The following is a 13,608-nucleotide window of genomic DNA, read 5'->3' on the forward strand; positions in this document are numbered from 1 at the left end:
GACAACTCTCAAGACAAACTTATAAAGGTACAGACTAACCAAGGGTTGCCCAAGGTGACAAAATAACTTCAGACAAACTAACATTAGTAAAACTAAGCATTCAATAAGAACAGTACAAAACATTAACAAGATTATCTCAGATACAGAAATCAAGTGTTGGTCAGGTTTAACAAGCATCAAGCCAATTTCAAATCAGCAGAGTTATAATTTAGCTGGGCATGAGGAACCCTACAACTAGCCAAATCAGGGATGAACATGTGTGGGGTGGAACACATGCAGTCAAAAGACAAAAGAACAAAAAGTACAAAAAAGAATTTGGAAAAGGATAATCTCAGGCAACATGCAACTAACTAAGGTGGTCAAAAGATAGGTAAAAAGGGAAAGCGTCAGCATATCAGAAGCTCAATCAGGAGTCTTCTGCAGGGGTTAGGAAGAAAATCTCTAAGTCTCAGCAGGGCATCTCAAGGGGGCAAAACAGAGATGAAGATACATTTCCAATGGGCTCAGCAAGCAGGGTTCTTCATCTGCATCTGAGAAGGTCTCTACAGGGGAAGATCTGACCAAAATCCAACTGGTCAACGGCATATCAAAGTTCATATGGCATTCTGATTCGCTCTGAGTGGCAGTCCATTTTACATTGAAGGGGCATCATCCAATAGAAATTGATCACACAACTCCAAGTTGAAACATTGGCAAATTTTCCCAATTGTGTCATGGGAACATCATCCATCCACGTAGCTCCACACGAGTTTGAAACAATTGTATGCCGTCAGTTCACAGTTCAGGCTGTTCTACATTCAAGGGCATTGTTTCATGTGCTCTCTATAGCTAAAACAATAGGGGTCTTTTACCAAAGCTAGTCTTCTCATGGTAATGAAATCTGAAAGACAGCTCACGTTATGATAATGAATGCGCATTCTCCGCAAAGTCGTGAATGACAGGGCCTAACAGGCTTCATTTAGGCTAAGGCAAGTGAATAATACATCACATTAGTACATCAAATAAAACACATTTTATTACACAAACTTTTAATTCTCGTTATTAATTCGTAAAAATTAAGTACAAGAGCATTAACCGTTCAATTGTTCCTGCGTGATTATCAGCTAGGATATTCTTTGCATCCGCCCATTCTTATATCCAGGTAAAAAGAGCCAGTCCATAGACCTTACCTGTTTCATCTAAAAGCAAGATGGGTTGATAATTAGATGGACAGGTCCTACTGTCAAAAAGCAGAGTGTTTGTTGTGTCTTGACTGCAGCTTCAAAGCTGGGCACCCAGGACATAGCAAGGGCCGGCTCTGGGGTTAGCGGTCCTCAAGGCCATCAGTGGCTCCACGAGGGGGGCCATGTGCCCCCTCCAATATGCACATAGACCCAGGGAGGTGGTGGTCCCCGGGACTACAGAAGGTCTGAAACAGACTCCCTTCACTTTGCTAACTCTTTTCCCCGGGAGGTGGTGGTCTCATGGGCAGCAGGGGCTGCGTGCCTCCCCCAAACAATTTAAATATAGCCCTGGGGAGGTGTTGATCCCAAGGGAAGTGGGAGGCCATGTGCCCCCCACACACATATATTCCTAAAGCCCCATTGAGGTGGGGGTTCCTGGGGCTGTGGGGAAGGCTGACGGGCCTCCCTCACACCCATAATTAATTTTGCGCCAGGGAGGTGGTGGTCCCCGGGGCAGGGGGGGGTCGCACCCCTGCAAACTATAAGAGCTTCACCCCTGGGATGTGGTGTTCCCAAGGGCTGTGGGGGAGGCCCACGGGCCTCCCCTGCACAATTCATGCATTTTGCCTTGGGAAGGTGGTGGTCCCAGGATCCGGGGTGGTTCACGGGCCACCCCGCATAAATGACATAAATTGCCCCAGAAAAGTGGTAGTCCCTGGGGCTGTAGGGGTCTGTGACCTTGCCCACCTGGGTGCTTATTAAAAAACAAGCATGGTAGCCCATGCTTGGTTTTTAAAAAAAAAAATGCTGCAAATTCATGCATATCACGATTTTGTGGCAAAAACAATTTTTATGCTTTTTTGCTCTGGGGGGGGGGGGGGGTTCCCTCTGGGACCCCGCCATCAGAGCTAAGAGGTCAGGGTGTCCCTACCGTGGCACCTTTTCTTTTTTTTTTTTTAGTTTCTTTCTGAGACTCGGCTGAAGCCAAGTCCCAAGATGGCTGCCAACACTTCCTAGTTTTAAGTGTTGGCAGCCAATCAGAGCTGTACATTTCCCTGCACAAGCTCATCTTTTTCAACGAATACTTCGTGGCCAGAGATATACAAATTTGGATTCTCCTAAATTTCTCAAAAACTACTGAATGGCTTTACATCAAATAAGCAAAAGATCAATCTGCGTACCGAAAGCTAGCTTTCTGTCAAATTTGGTGTAATTATGTCCAGTGGTTCATGCTGTAAACGCGCTAAAGTTCCTATGGGAATTAACATGAGATGCAACTTTTTTGATCCCCCCTTTTTCTCAGCCCCTGCCTCATGGGTCATCCCAAAACTTTCAGTGCACAACAAGAATCACCACAACACTTTTTTTTTAAACTTTGTATAGATGAGTCAAACGGTGCCAAAGATATAAGCGCCAAAAAACGCTTTTACTATGGAATCATGGTCCTAAGTGTAACTACCTAGTGGCAACCACCTCTAGGTAATGTGTAATATTGAACTGTGAAACATCCACCTGTTTTACCTCGATTTATAACTTGAAGATTTAGCTCTGGGTACAGAAATTATCAAGGATGGGGGAGAGTGGCTTTTGTATAATCTTAAAATTTGTAATCTTACCCAAAAGATAATATTCCTCATATGTCTCCCTTAAGGTGAGTATTTATAAGCATCTTGAAGATGGATCGGAACACTGTTTATTATTATTTATTAGACATGTGTAAGAAGAAAACCACAGTGATGAGGAATTACCTGCCTTTTTTTCTATGAGTTACAACTTTTTGACATATATCTCATTTTTACCATAGGTGCTTTTCTTTTCTAACTTATATTTTTGTAATATTTCGAGGACTTTTCCTATCTGTCTTACCATGTTCCGCAATGCTCCCCCAGCCGGTGACCCAACATTCCATCCCAGCCTCAAACTGAACAGAGCTGTCCGGCAGACAGACGGGAAGGACACGACTTGTGAAGGTTAGGGGTGTCTCCAGCTTCAGTAAAGCGATATCCCCGCCTCCTGGTGTACCTAGGAAGCGAGGGTTGAGGATCACGTGCTTCACCACCGAACGACTACCCTCTTGATGCCATTGGTTTAACTGGTGCAGTCCCGAAACTACATGGAAATCTTTTGGGGAATCGTATGTCCTGGAAAACACCAAGCAGATGCGTTTTAGAAAAATCCAGTAGTCCACAACTGATGCTCTGTGTGCAATATTGTAAGGCACTCCCTGAAAGTCAATTAATCTATTTTTTTAATGAACACACACTAATTAGGCCCTTGATGTACAATAGAATATTTTTCATTTATTTCAGTTAGATTGTCCATGACTAAGTAAAATCCAGGTTATTACAACCACCGTTTGTAAAACGTTCACTGTTACCTAGAGTCACAGGAGCTTGGAATCGTTCATCCTTCCTACAACATCTGCATGAGCCAAAAACGTAAGGATAAGATCCACGTCGCCCTGGCTACTGTTCTATTCAGCATCTAAAAGTTACCACTTAATGCCTTCTCAAAACCATGAATTACAAAATTGAAAACATGTTAGCTATATCAAGTGCCTATTTAACGCGTGCATGAATCAGGCCATAAAACCTCTATGGCCGCGTTGATCAAGTATTTGTATCTAGCGTCCTAATTCCTTCTGAAGATAAACTCCAAACTCCAATTTTAACCGAATCCTAGCTTTTTGGCTATCCACGGACATTTATGTGTGCCCCTGACAAAAGTAGGTAGTTCCCTCTGCAGAAATCCCAAGAAAAATGTTATTTTTTAAAGCCTTTAATTCTATGCCCTGTACTTTTCCGATCAGTTCTGGAAACTCATGCATATTTCTTCTCTCCTTTCAATACCACAAGACCTTAGAATTCAACATGTACCTCGAGGGATAGTACTTTTTGGCCATCTCCTCTAAGGTACTTCGAAATCTCTTTAGAGACATGCATAGGATAATGCTCTCCTGTTTCATCCTTCATCAAGAAACATCCTTAAGTTTATTCCTAGTAAGATATATGGCCTTCTTATTAGTCACTCGATGAGGGAGCATCATTTTTGTAGCTCTGATTTAAGATGTTATATTTTCCCTTCATATAAGTAAAGTTTCTAACTATTCACTTGGGACAGATAGTAAGCTAATGTTTAAAGTTCTCTACATGGTGCCTGTCAGAGAGAACACATAATGTAGGCTGTGAAATTGAGAAATAAAGCTTTCTATTAAATCTAGTGGGTTTATTTCATGTGCTTTATATCCAAGTGAATTAGACAAGCTAGCTTGCAAGGACAATAGCATCAGAAGGTTTTATTGTAAATCCCTCCTATTTTCACAAAGCTTGATGCCAGTTCATGAAGAAATGTTCTGAGAATTTATAGACCTTTACATGAATGTTTTGTTAGTCTACCAAGTATTCTATGTAACTTTCCAAGCTAATTGCTCAAACTCTCAGAACCATTTTTTTTTTTTCTGTAGTTAACAGAACGCCTATCTTTGTTGTGGCAAAGTTATCTGTGATTTTATCTTTGGCTTTACTTGCTGTATCATCTGACTGTAATAGTGCCTATTGTTATGTTTGGTAAATTGTCAATAAGGTATGACTTACTTCTTATTAGAAAGGTGTACGTTTTTTTTTAACCGTCGAAGACTCCTGGCCGTGATAATGGATGTCTTGCTTTCACATGCATGGTCTGAGAACTAGAAATACTTTCTTGACCACTCTTATCTCCTATAAATAAATTATATTGTGAATATGTTACCCAAATCCCTCTTCTTGTTAGTATTTGTATTTGAATGAAAAGGTATAGTATGGGTCTTGTGTAAAGAAATCCACAGGCAGTAAAGATCATGCCATGCCTTTGCTAGCATTGAGATTTGGTGTTGTACCCTCTCAGCTGCTTATATTTTAAGCTTATTTTTGCAGGTATATCTAGAGTAGATATGAACATTTTGAACAAACTCCTCACACAATCTTTTCTGTTTTTCAACTTCTTCTGGAATCTCTTTTACATATATAACACCAAATGCGTATTATATACATTTTTATTGGATCTGATTGTTCACTAACTCAATATTCTCTGTAAGCTGAGCCAAACCAACAGCTGTTCTCAACCATTTTAGTATGATACTTTCTGCATATTATTTTTTTACTGTATTGGGGATTATTGCCAGGTGCAGTAGGAGGATATTTCATAATTTCAAAGTATATAAATAAAATACCTGCTTGAGGGCACGTTTTCTGATATATCTGGCTTTTAAATGTAACCACTGGGGCCTGGTGGTTTACACCATTGCCAGTTGACAGTGTGGTTGTCATTTGCCAATGCAGTTGTTTTACATTTGAAACAATGTTCATTAAGTTTGTCAAAGTCTATTATCAATTGGTCTGTGGTAAGTACTACAATCGTTGGTTTAGAGAGTGGTATTTGAGAGGTCCTTTAATAAGGCATTGAATCCACTGATCTGAAATATAATGATGACCTAGACTGTGGAGAGGTAGAAATTTTATTGGAGGAACAGCTTGTTTTTGACCGGATGACTGATTTGAAAGACGGCTACATTGGCTCTTCTCATCAGATAATTCTTGAACAACAGGTTTGAGTCAATATAAAAGCCCTAGCATTTTACATAGACTGAAGCAGGATGATAATAAATCAAGATTCAAGCTACTGAAGTAGTTCTTGTCTTGGGGTTGGAATGTGCCACAATTTATGAGAATAACTCAATATTAGTTGGGTTATGGTTAAGCTAAACATCAAACATAGATGTTTGGGTGCCATCCAGGCACAATCTGTATTTTAGACATGCCTTGCCTTTGGTACTTTTGAGGCAAATTAGAATGCCATTGGTATACTGAAGATGAGTACTGTTCCGCTGGATAAGTACTCCTTCCAGAGACTCAATGTACAGTTTAAATAGTATAAGCTCAAATATGAGCTTAGCCATGACAAAGGAAAGAGGTAGTGAGAAGGGGAATGAGTTTCATGTTAACAAATTGATTCCTATTGGAGAATAGCATGGGGCCAAGGATGGGAAGATGTTTTCATAGAAGGATAAGTTGACACATCAAGGAAAGGATAAGGCTTTCAGGTGGATGGAATTTAATTATTTTTGGGAGGAATGGATTATTGTAAGTGGTTACCATTAGAGATATTAGGAAATTGGATTCTTTAAGGTAGTAGGTACCACACGTGGATAAGGCAGAAATGAATGAGAGTTATGTTAGTGTCAGTATTTCTGGTGTTGATGTCATTACAGGATCATGCGTATTTCCCTAATCAGGTAACCTTTAAAGTCTTTAGATTCTTGAACTACATGATGGATATGAGCAGGGGAAAGTACACAATAGGAGTGCTTTACATGTTTGTAAACAGCTTTGGATTTGTTTCTGAATTTGGGGATGTATTAAGATTGTACTAGCTTTTGTAGTTCTGACTATTCCAGGAGATCTAGTTTTTTTTTACCAGTGGCATGACCTTTTTGATAATCCTTTTATCAGCATTTAGGTTCTATATCCAGAGTGCAGAAGGTTAAGGATTGACTGTAGTAATGTGTGAAGGCACATATTGATCAGCCAGAGAAAGTAGTGTCATGTGTAGCAGCCAATCAGAGTTAATAGAAGGCATTAGAAGGTAGGTTTAGTCTTTGTTTGAAAGTTTAAATGGGAAAAATTCCTCAAATCTGCTGCCATGTGTTTTATTTGTTTTATTGGTGCGTTCAGTTCAGGGTGGCATTTTAACTGATATGGATTTTTTTTCCAAAAGGTTTGTGAGGACAGGTTATGGACATCTAAGAGAATGTAGAACAGATTTGACTAGATACAGATTGTCACCTTTGCAGTCATTGGGTATAGTGGTATGTGTGGTGAACTGGATTGTGGTGGTGATACCCAAGAAAGAATCCCTCATCATTTTTAATTAAATTAACTAAAGGTTTTCTGGGAGGTAGTGGGTCACTGAGATAAGTGTTTTATACAAAAGGTATGGTACCTGTAGATTGTAGGTCACTAGAGTCAGAGATTAAGTGCGTTTGTAGCATTGTTGTAGCCTTAGGAGGAGCATACAAGATGAAATGTGGTGAGAAGAAAGAAAGAAAAGCAAGGTTTGAAGAATAGGCATTGGGAGGAACGGTGGAAGGTGCTCCAAGAGTTGTCAATTGAAAAGCTCTTTTACGGATGATGGTGAGATCACCACTTGATCTGCAATCATGAAGTTGCAGAAATATTGGCTCAAAAAATATCATGGGTATCAAATACTCTAGCCATAATACTGTGATATCAAGAATATCATGTAATGTGACATCGGAGGTAAGAATAATATTTTTTAGGTATCTAAAATTGTTTTTCACAATAAAGTTGTATACAATATTGCTTTAATATTGTTGCATAATATATTGTTTTTAGTTAGTTTGATACATTTTAGTTATCTGGATATTACAAGTTATTAGTAATGTAATAATATTTGTGTTTAACTTGCTGTACTATGTTTTGTAAATTGTTATCTGAATTGTAATTTTATTTTATTTGAATTAGAAATTGTTCATTTAGTAGCGGGTTATTGGGTTTGTAGTTGATTGGTGTTTTTTTCACTATATAAATTACCTTTTCCAATATATATTTTTTACATAATGTATTTATTTAAATGATAATTGTGTAAGTTATTTATTTGGTTAATTGTTTATTTATTTGTAGATTTTTGATTGAATTGTTGGTTTATCAAGATTTTTAAATTGGGTTAATTTTATAGGTATTATTCATAATAACAGTTCTATCTAATCTATCTATCTATCTATCTATCTATCTATCTATCTATCTATCTATCTATCTATCTATCTATCTATTCAGATACATATACACATTGTAGGAGGCTGGCCTGGCTTATAGTGGGTACCTGATGGTACTTACACCTTGTGCCAGGTCCAGTTATCCCTTATTAGTAGATTAGTAGTGTTCTAGCAGCTTAGGCTGATAGAGGTAGCTATAGTAGAGCAGCTTAGGCTGAACTAGGAGGCATGCAAAGCTCCTACTATACCACTTATATCATATAGCACTATATCATAAGAAAAACAATACTCAGAGTTACTAAAAATAAAGATACTTTATTTTAGTGACAATATGTCAAAAGTATCTCAGAGGATATACTCCCTTAGGAGGTAAGTAATATACACAAAATATACACACAAACTAAATCAGGTAAGTAAACAGTTAGAAAAGTAGTGCAAACACTGTAGAATATAATAGGATGCAATTGGAGACAATAGGCCTATGGGCAACACAAACCATATACTCCAAAAGTGGAATGCGAACCACAAATGGACCTCAGGCATAGTGTAGTGTGTAGAGGGTCGCTGGGAGTGTAAGAAAACACTAAGGCCCATATTTATACTTTCTTAGCGCCGCATTTGCGTCATTTTTTTACGCAAAAGCGGCACAAACTTACAAAATACAATTGAATTTTGTAAGTTTGCGCCGATTTTGCGTACAAAAAATTACCCAAATGCGGCGCTAAAAAAAGTATAAATATGGGCCCAAGGGTGTCCAAGATACCCCACCCCAAGACTCTGAAAAGTAGGAGTAAAGTTACCCTACTACCCCAGAAAGACAGTGAAGTCGAGATAGGGGATTCTGCAAAGGCAACAACTGACTGCAAAGCACTAAAGATGGATTCGTAGACCTGAGGACCTGTAAAGGAAGGGGACTAAGTCCAAGAGTCGCGCAAGTGTCCAGGGGGGGCAGGAGCCCACTAAACCCCGGATGAAGATGTAAAAGGGCTGCCTCTGGGTGGAAGAAGCCAAATATTCTGCAACAACGGAAGGTGCCAGGAACTTCTCCTTTGGTCAGAAGATGTCCCACGGTGTGCTGGAGGATGCAGAGTTGTTTCCACGCAGAAAGACCGCAAACAAGCCTTGCTAGCTGCAAGAGTCACGGTTGAAGAAAAATGGGTGCTGCCCGGGACCAGGAAGGACCAGGAGGTCGCCCCTTGGAGGAGGAGACAGAGGGGGCACTCAGCAAGACAGAGAGCCCATGCAGAAGCAGGGAGCACTCGCAGAAGTACTTGAACAGGCGTTCAAGAAATCTGAGCACGGCGATTGTCTCAACACAGCAAAAGAGGGTCCCACGAAGTCGGTGGTCAACTTAGCGAGTTGAGCAATGCAGGACAGAGTGCTGGAGACCTGGGCTATGCTGTGCATGAAGGATTCCTTGCAAGAGTGCACAGAAGCCCTAGCAGCTGCAGATCCCACAGTACACAGGATTACTGTCTGGCGTCTGGCGTGGGGAGGCAAGGACTTACCTCCACCACATTTGGACAGAAGGACCTCTGGACTGTCGGGATCACTTGGATCCAGCTCCTGTGTTCCAGGGACCACACTTGTCAAGATGAGAGGGGACCCAGAGAACCAGCGATGCAGAAGTTTGGTGCCTGCGTTAGCAGGAGGAAGATTCCGTCGACCCACAGGAGATTTCTTCTTGGCTTCCAGTGCAGGGTGAAGGCAGACAGCCCTCAGAGCATGCACCACCAGGAAACAGTCTAGAAAGCCGGCAGGATTAGGCGCTACAATGTTGCTGGTAGTCGTCTTGCTACTTTGTTGCAATTTTGCAGGCGTCCTGGAGCAGTCAGCGGTCGATCCCTGGCAGAAGTTGAAGAGAGAGAGATGCAGAGGAACTCTGGTGAGCTCTTGCATTCGTTATCTGACGAGAAACCCACAGGAGAGACCCTAAATAGCCCTCAGAGGAGGATTGGCTACCTAACCAGGTAAGAGCCTATCAGGAGGGATCTCTGACATCACCTGCTGGCACTGGCCACTCAGAGGTCTCCATTGTGCCCTCACACATCTGCATTCACGGTGGCAGAGGTCTGGGACACCCTGGAGGAGCTCTGGGCACCACCCCTGGGTGGTGATGGACAGGGAAGTGGTCACTCCCATTTCCTTTGTCCACTTTCGCATCAGAGCAGGGGCTGGGGGATCCCTGAACCGGTGTAGACTGGCTTATGCAAGGAGGGCACCATCTGTGCCCCTTCAAAGCATTTCCAGAGGCTGGGGGAGGCTACTCCTCCCCAGCCCTTAAAACCTATTTCCAAAGGGAGAGGGTGTAACACCCTCTCTCAGAGGAAATCCTTTGTTCTGCCTTCCTGGGACTGGGCTGCCCAGACCCCAGGAGGGCAGAAACCTGTCTGAGGGTTGGCAGCAGCGGTAGCTGCAGTGAAAACCCCAGAGAGCTAGTTTGGCAGTACCCAGGGTCCATGCTGGAGCCCCGGAGATGCATGGGATTGGCACCCCAATACCAGATTTGGCATGGGGGGACAATTCCATGATCTTAGACATGTTACATGGCCATATTCGGAGTTACCATTGTGAAGCTACATATAGGTATTGACCTATATGTAGTGCACGCATGTACTGGTGTCCCCGCACTCACAAAGTCTGGGGAAATTGCCCTGAACAATGTGGGGGCACCTTGGCTAGTGCCAGGGTGCCCTCACACTTAGCAACTTTGCACCTAAACTTCACCAAGTGAGGGTTAGACATATAGGTGACTTATAAGTTACTTAAGTGCAGTGTAAAATGGCCGTGAAATAACATGGACGTTATTTCACTCAGGCTGCAGTGGCAGTTCTGTGTAAGAATTGTCTAAGCTCCCTATGGGTGGCAAAAGAAATGCTGCAGCCCATAGGGATCTCCTGGAACCCCAATACCCTGGGTACCTAGGTACCATACACTAGGGAATTATAAGGGTGTTCCAGTGTGCCAATTAGAATTGGTAAAAATAGCCACTAGCCTGCAGTGACAATTTAAAAGACAGAGAGAGCATAAGCACTGAGGTTCTGGTTAGCAGAGCCTCAGTTACAAAGTTAGGAACCACACAGGAAACACATATAGGCCACACACTATGACCACTGGGGTCCTGGCTAGCAGGATCCCAGTGACACAGGCAAAAACAAACTGACACAAAAGTAAAAATGGGGGTAACATGCCAGGCAAGATGGTACTTTCCTACACACATATACACAAATGTACACACAAACACACATATATAGTTAGGTGAAAATATCACCTAAAATATATTGTTTTAAACTGGAAAAAAGACTGCAATTGAAATTGACCAGTTATAGTTATCTTAAATACCTCATGCCCCTGACATACACAGTGTTGTTTTCAATTATGCCATTTCAGATATTGCATTTATGTTATCAATGATGTCATTAGATGTGTAATGAGTGTAATGTGTGAGGCCAATAGCAGTGCATGGTGAGGGTGCAACATATAGTTATTTCAGTTAACAATAACTGGTGAATTTCACTGTTTAACTGACATTTTCACCTTACTATAATGTCTCTTTAACCCTTGTTTCTTCAGCATATTTCTAGGCCTTTTTTAAATGTAAAGTAAGATATTATAACCATACATAACTATAACCGCACTTTAAGCTTTGTTTTTTTCAGTGAACTTCTAATTTTTTTTTTTTTAAACATAAATTTATATTTTATTCCCATACCTAACTTAATCTAGCCCCCCAGCCCACGGTCTTTGGAGGTGAGCAGAAAGGAGTGGGCTGCAGGGCCGAGCTGCAGAGCCTGGCCTGTGGCTGGCCAGACCCTGTGCCTAACACCCCACAGGCAACTAATACCCCACTGCACACAGCCTTTCTGCCCTATTCAGCATAGTTCTGGCTTCACAGTGGCCAAAACTCGGTCGCTTGCCAAAATCTATGGTCATGCAGCACTCCAAGTTCCTGACCTTTTTTTGTGGCACTATGACGGCAAACGTACGCAGCTACCACTCCGAGCCTCACTGTACTATGGCCATACTATGGCACCATGAAGAAAAAGAAAAAAATAATTTGACTCCATTGTGTACCCCTACCATGCCCCCTTATTCCTTATATTTATTTTCTGTGACACGGAGGCTGAATCCCTGAGTTATATCATGGTCATCACAACTTTCTTTTCATGCTGTAGCCAGCCTATCAGATCGCATGCTTTGAGTTTGTAGTTCTGTGAAAGTACTGCAACACTATACATTTATATATATATATATATATATATATATATATATATATATATATATATATATATACATATATTCCCAAAGGTGTCCTGCAACAGCTGACTACTACCGCCTGCGCTGTTGGTGCTCGGCTCCGGATGCAGGCTCCGTAAACATTCCACAATTTCCTTTTCATTCAATCCCGTGAAGGAAACGCCGGCACTCCAGACTTGTTCCACAACAATCGCTTTATTTGCACACAGATTGTACAAACTGAAAAATCCTAAGGTTTAGGGCAACGCGTTTCAAACAAATTGTTCTTCTTCATAGCCCACCTTCTTAATTTGAAAAAACAAATATATATATATATATATATATATATATATATATATATATATATATACATACATTTTGAACCTTCATAAAACGACTGAATAGTTTTACATCAGATCACAAAAAAGCATGCTTTCTGGATCAAGCTCTAGCTTTCTGTCAACTTTGGTGTCATTCTGTTCAGCCATTTTGCCTGTGGCGCTGTTCAATTTTCCTATGGGAAATTGCATAAGGAAAACATGTTTTGAAACTCCCTCTATTTCTCAGGCTCCACTGATGGATTATCCTGAAGTATTCCAGAGAAGAACGAAGTTTTTATGCCTGACTCTGCCTTTGCTCACTTGAGGGATCCTGACAGGAAATAAAGCCAGTGAGATTGTGTTAGTGTTGCTGCCCTCATCAGAGGCTGCCCCTGATGGCAGTTTTATGAGAGGCTAGGGTGGATCTGTCATTGGAAAATTTGCCAACTCTGCATTGTAAATGAGGCTGTGGGTATGAAGGGTGCGTAAATGCAACAATTGTCTATTATGGATGGTTATTCCGATATTAAACTTCTTTATTTAACGGAGTCCCTAGTAAACTGGGACTGCATTACATGTCGGTAGGTGCTAGTAAAAAAAAATACTACCTGATCCATTTCAGTACTTCATGGCCAAGTGATTACTGAGAAACCCAAGAGTTAAGGGGAGCTTGCTTGTTAAAAATATTGGGTTACAACTTTAAATGGAAGTCTTATCACTATGATCTGATTGTTGCAGAAATTAATAAAGGAATGCCATATTTTGACATCTAATCACTAGAAGGGTATATCAACTTAAAACATCAACTGAAGAATAACATTTATAAAGATCATTCCACGGTAAAAATGTGATTTATTCACTTGCTTGAAAAATGTGACAAAGGGCCAGATGTACCAAAGGATTTTACCCATTCTGTGGCAATGGGAAAAAGCTTTCGTACATATGGCCCAAAATGACCACAGGAGCATAAAGTGTGCTTAATTTCATTCTGATAAAAGAGATCTGAATCATTTCATCTCAATACATCTTCAAAATAACTTTTATGTATAAACACAGTTTATTGAAAAATACTTACTATGATACGCCTTACATCGAAATAGAGATTAAACTGAATGTAATT

At 40.9% G+C, this 13,608-nt stretch overlaps 1 protein-coding gene across 1 annotated transcript in view; it reads right to left on the bottom strand.

The window, feature by feature from the left end:
• The window catches only part of LOC138246912 (serine protease 27-like), a 175,667-nt gene that overhangs the window by 78,435 nt on the left and 83,624 nt on the right, over nucleotides 1–13,608 (bottom strand). The window contains exon 3 of the mRNA XM_069201659.1: nucleotides 3,030–3,304. Within this exon, the coding sequence (XP_069057760.1) occupies nucleotides 3,030–3,304 (275 nt within the window). The remainder of the gene's footprint in view (nucleotides 1–3,029; nucleotides 3,305–13,608) is intronic.

Source organism: Pleurodeles waltl, chromosome 7, assembly GCF_031143425.1.
Source record: "Pleurodeles waltl isolate 20211129_DDA chromosome 7, aPleWal1.hap1.20221129, whole genome shotgun sequence".
NCBI classification, from domain to species: Eukaryota; Metazoa; Chordata; class Amphibia; order Caudata; family Salamandridae; genus Pleurodeles; species Pleurodeles waltl.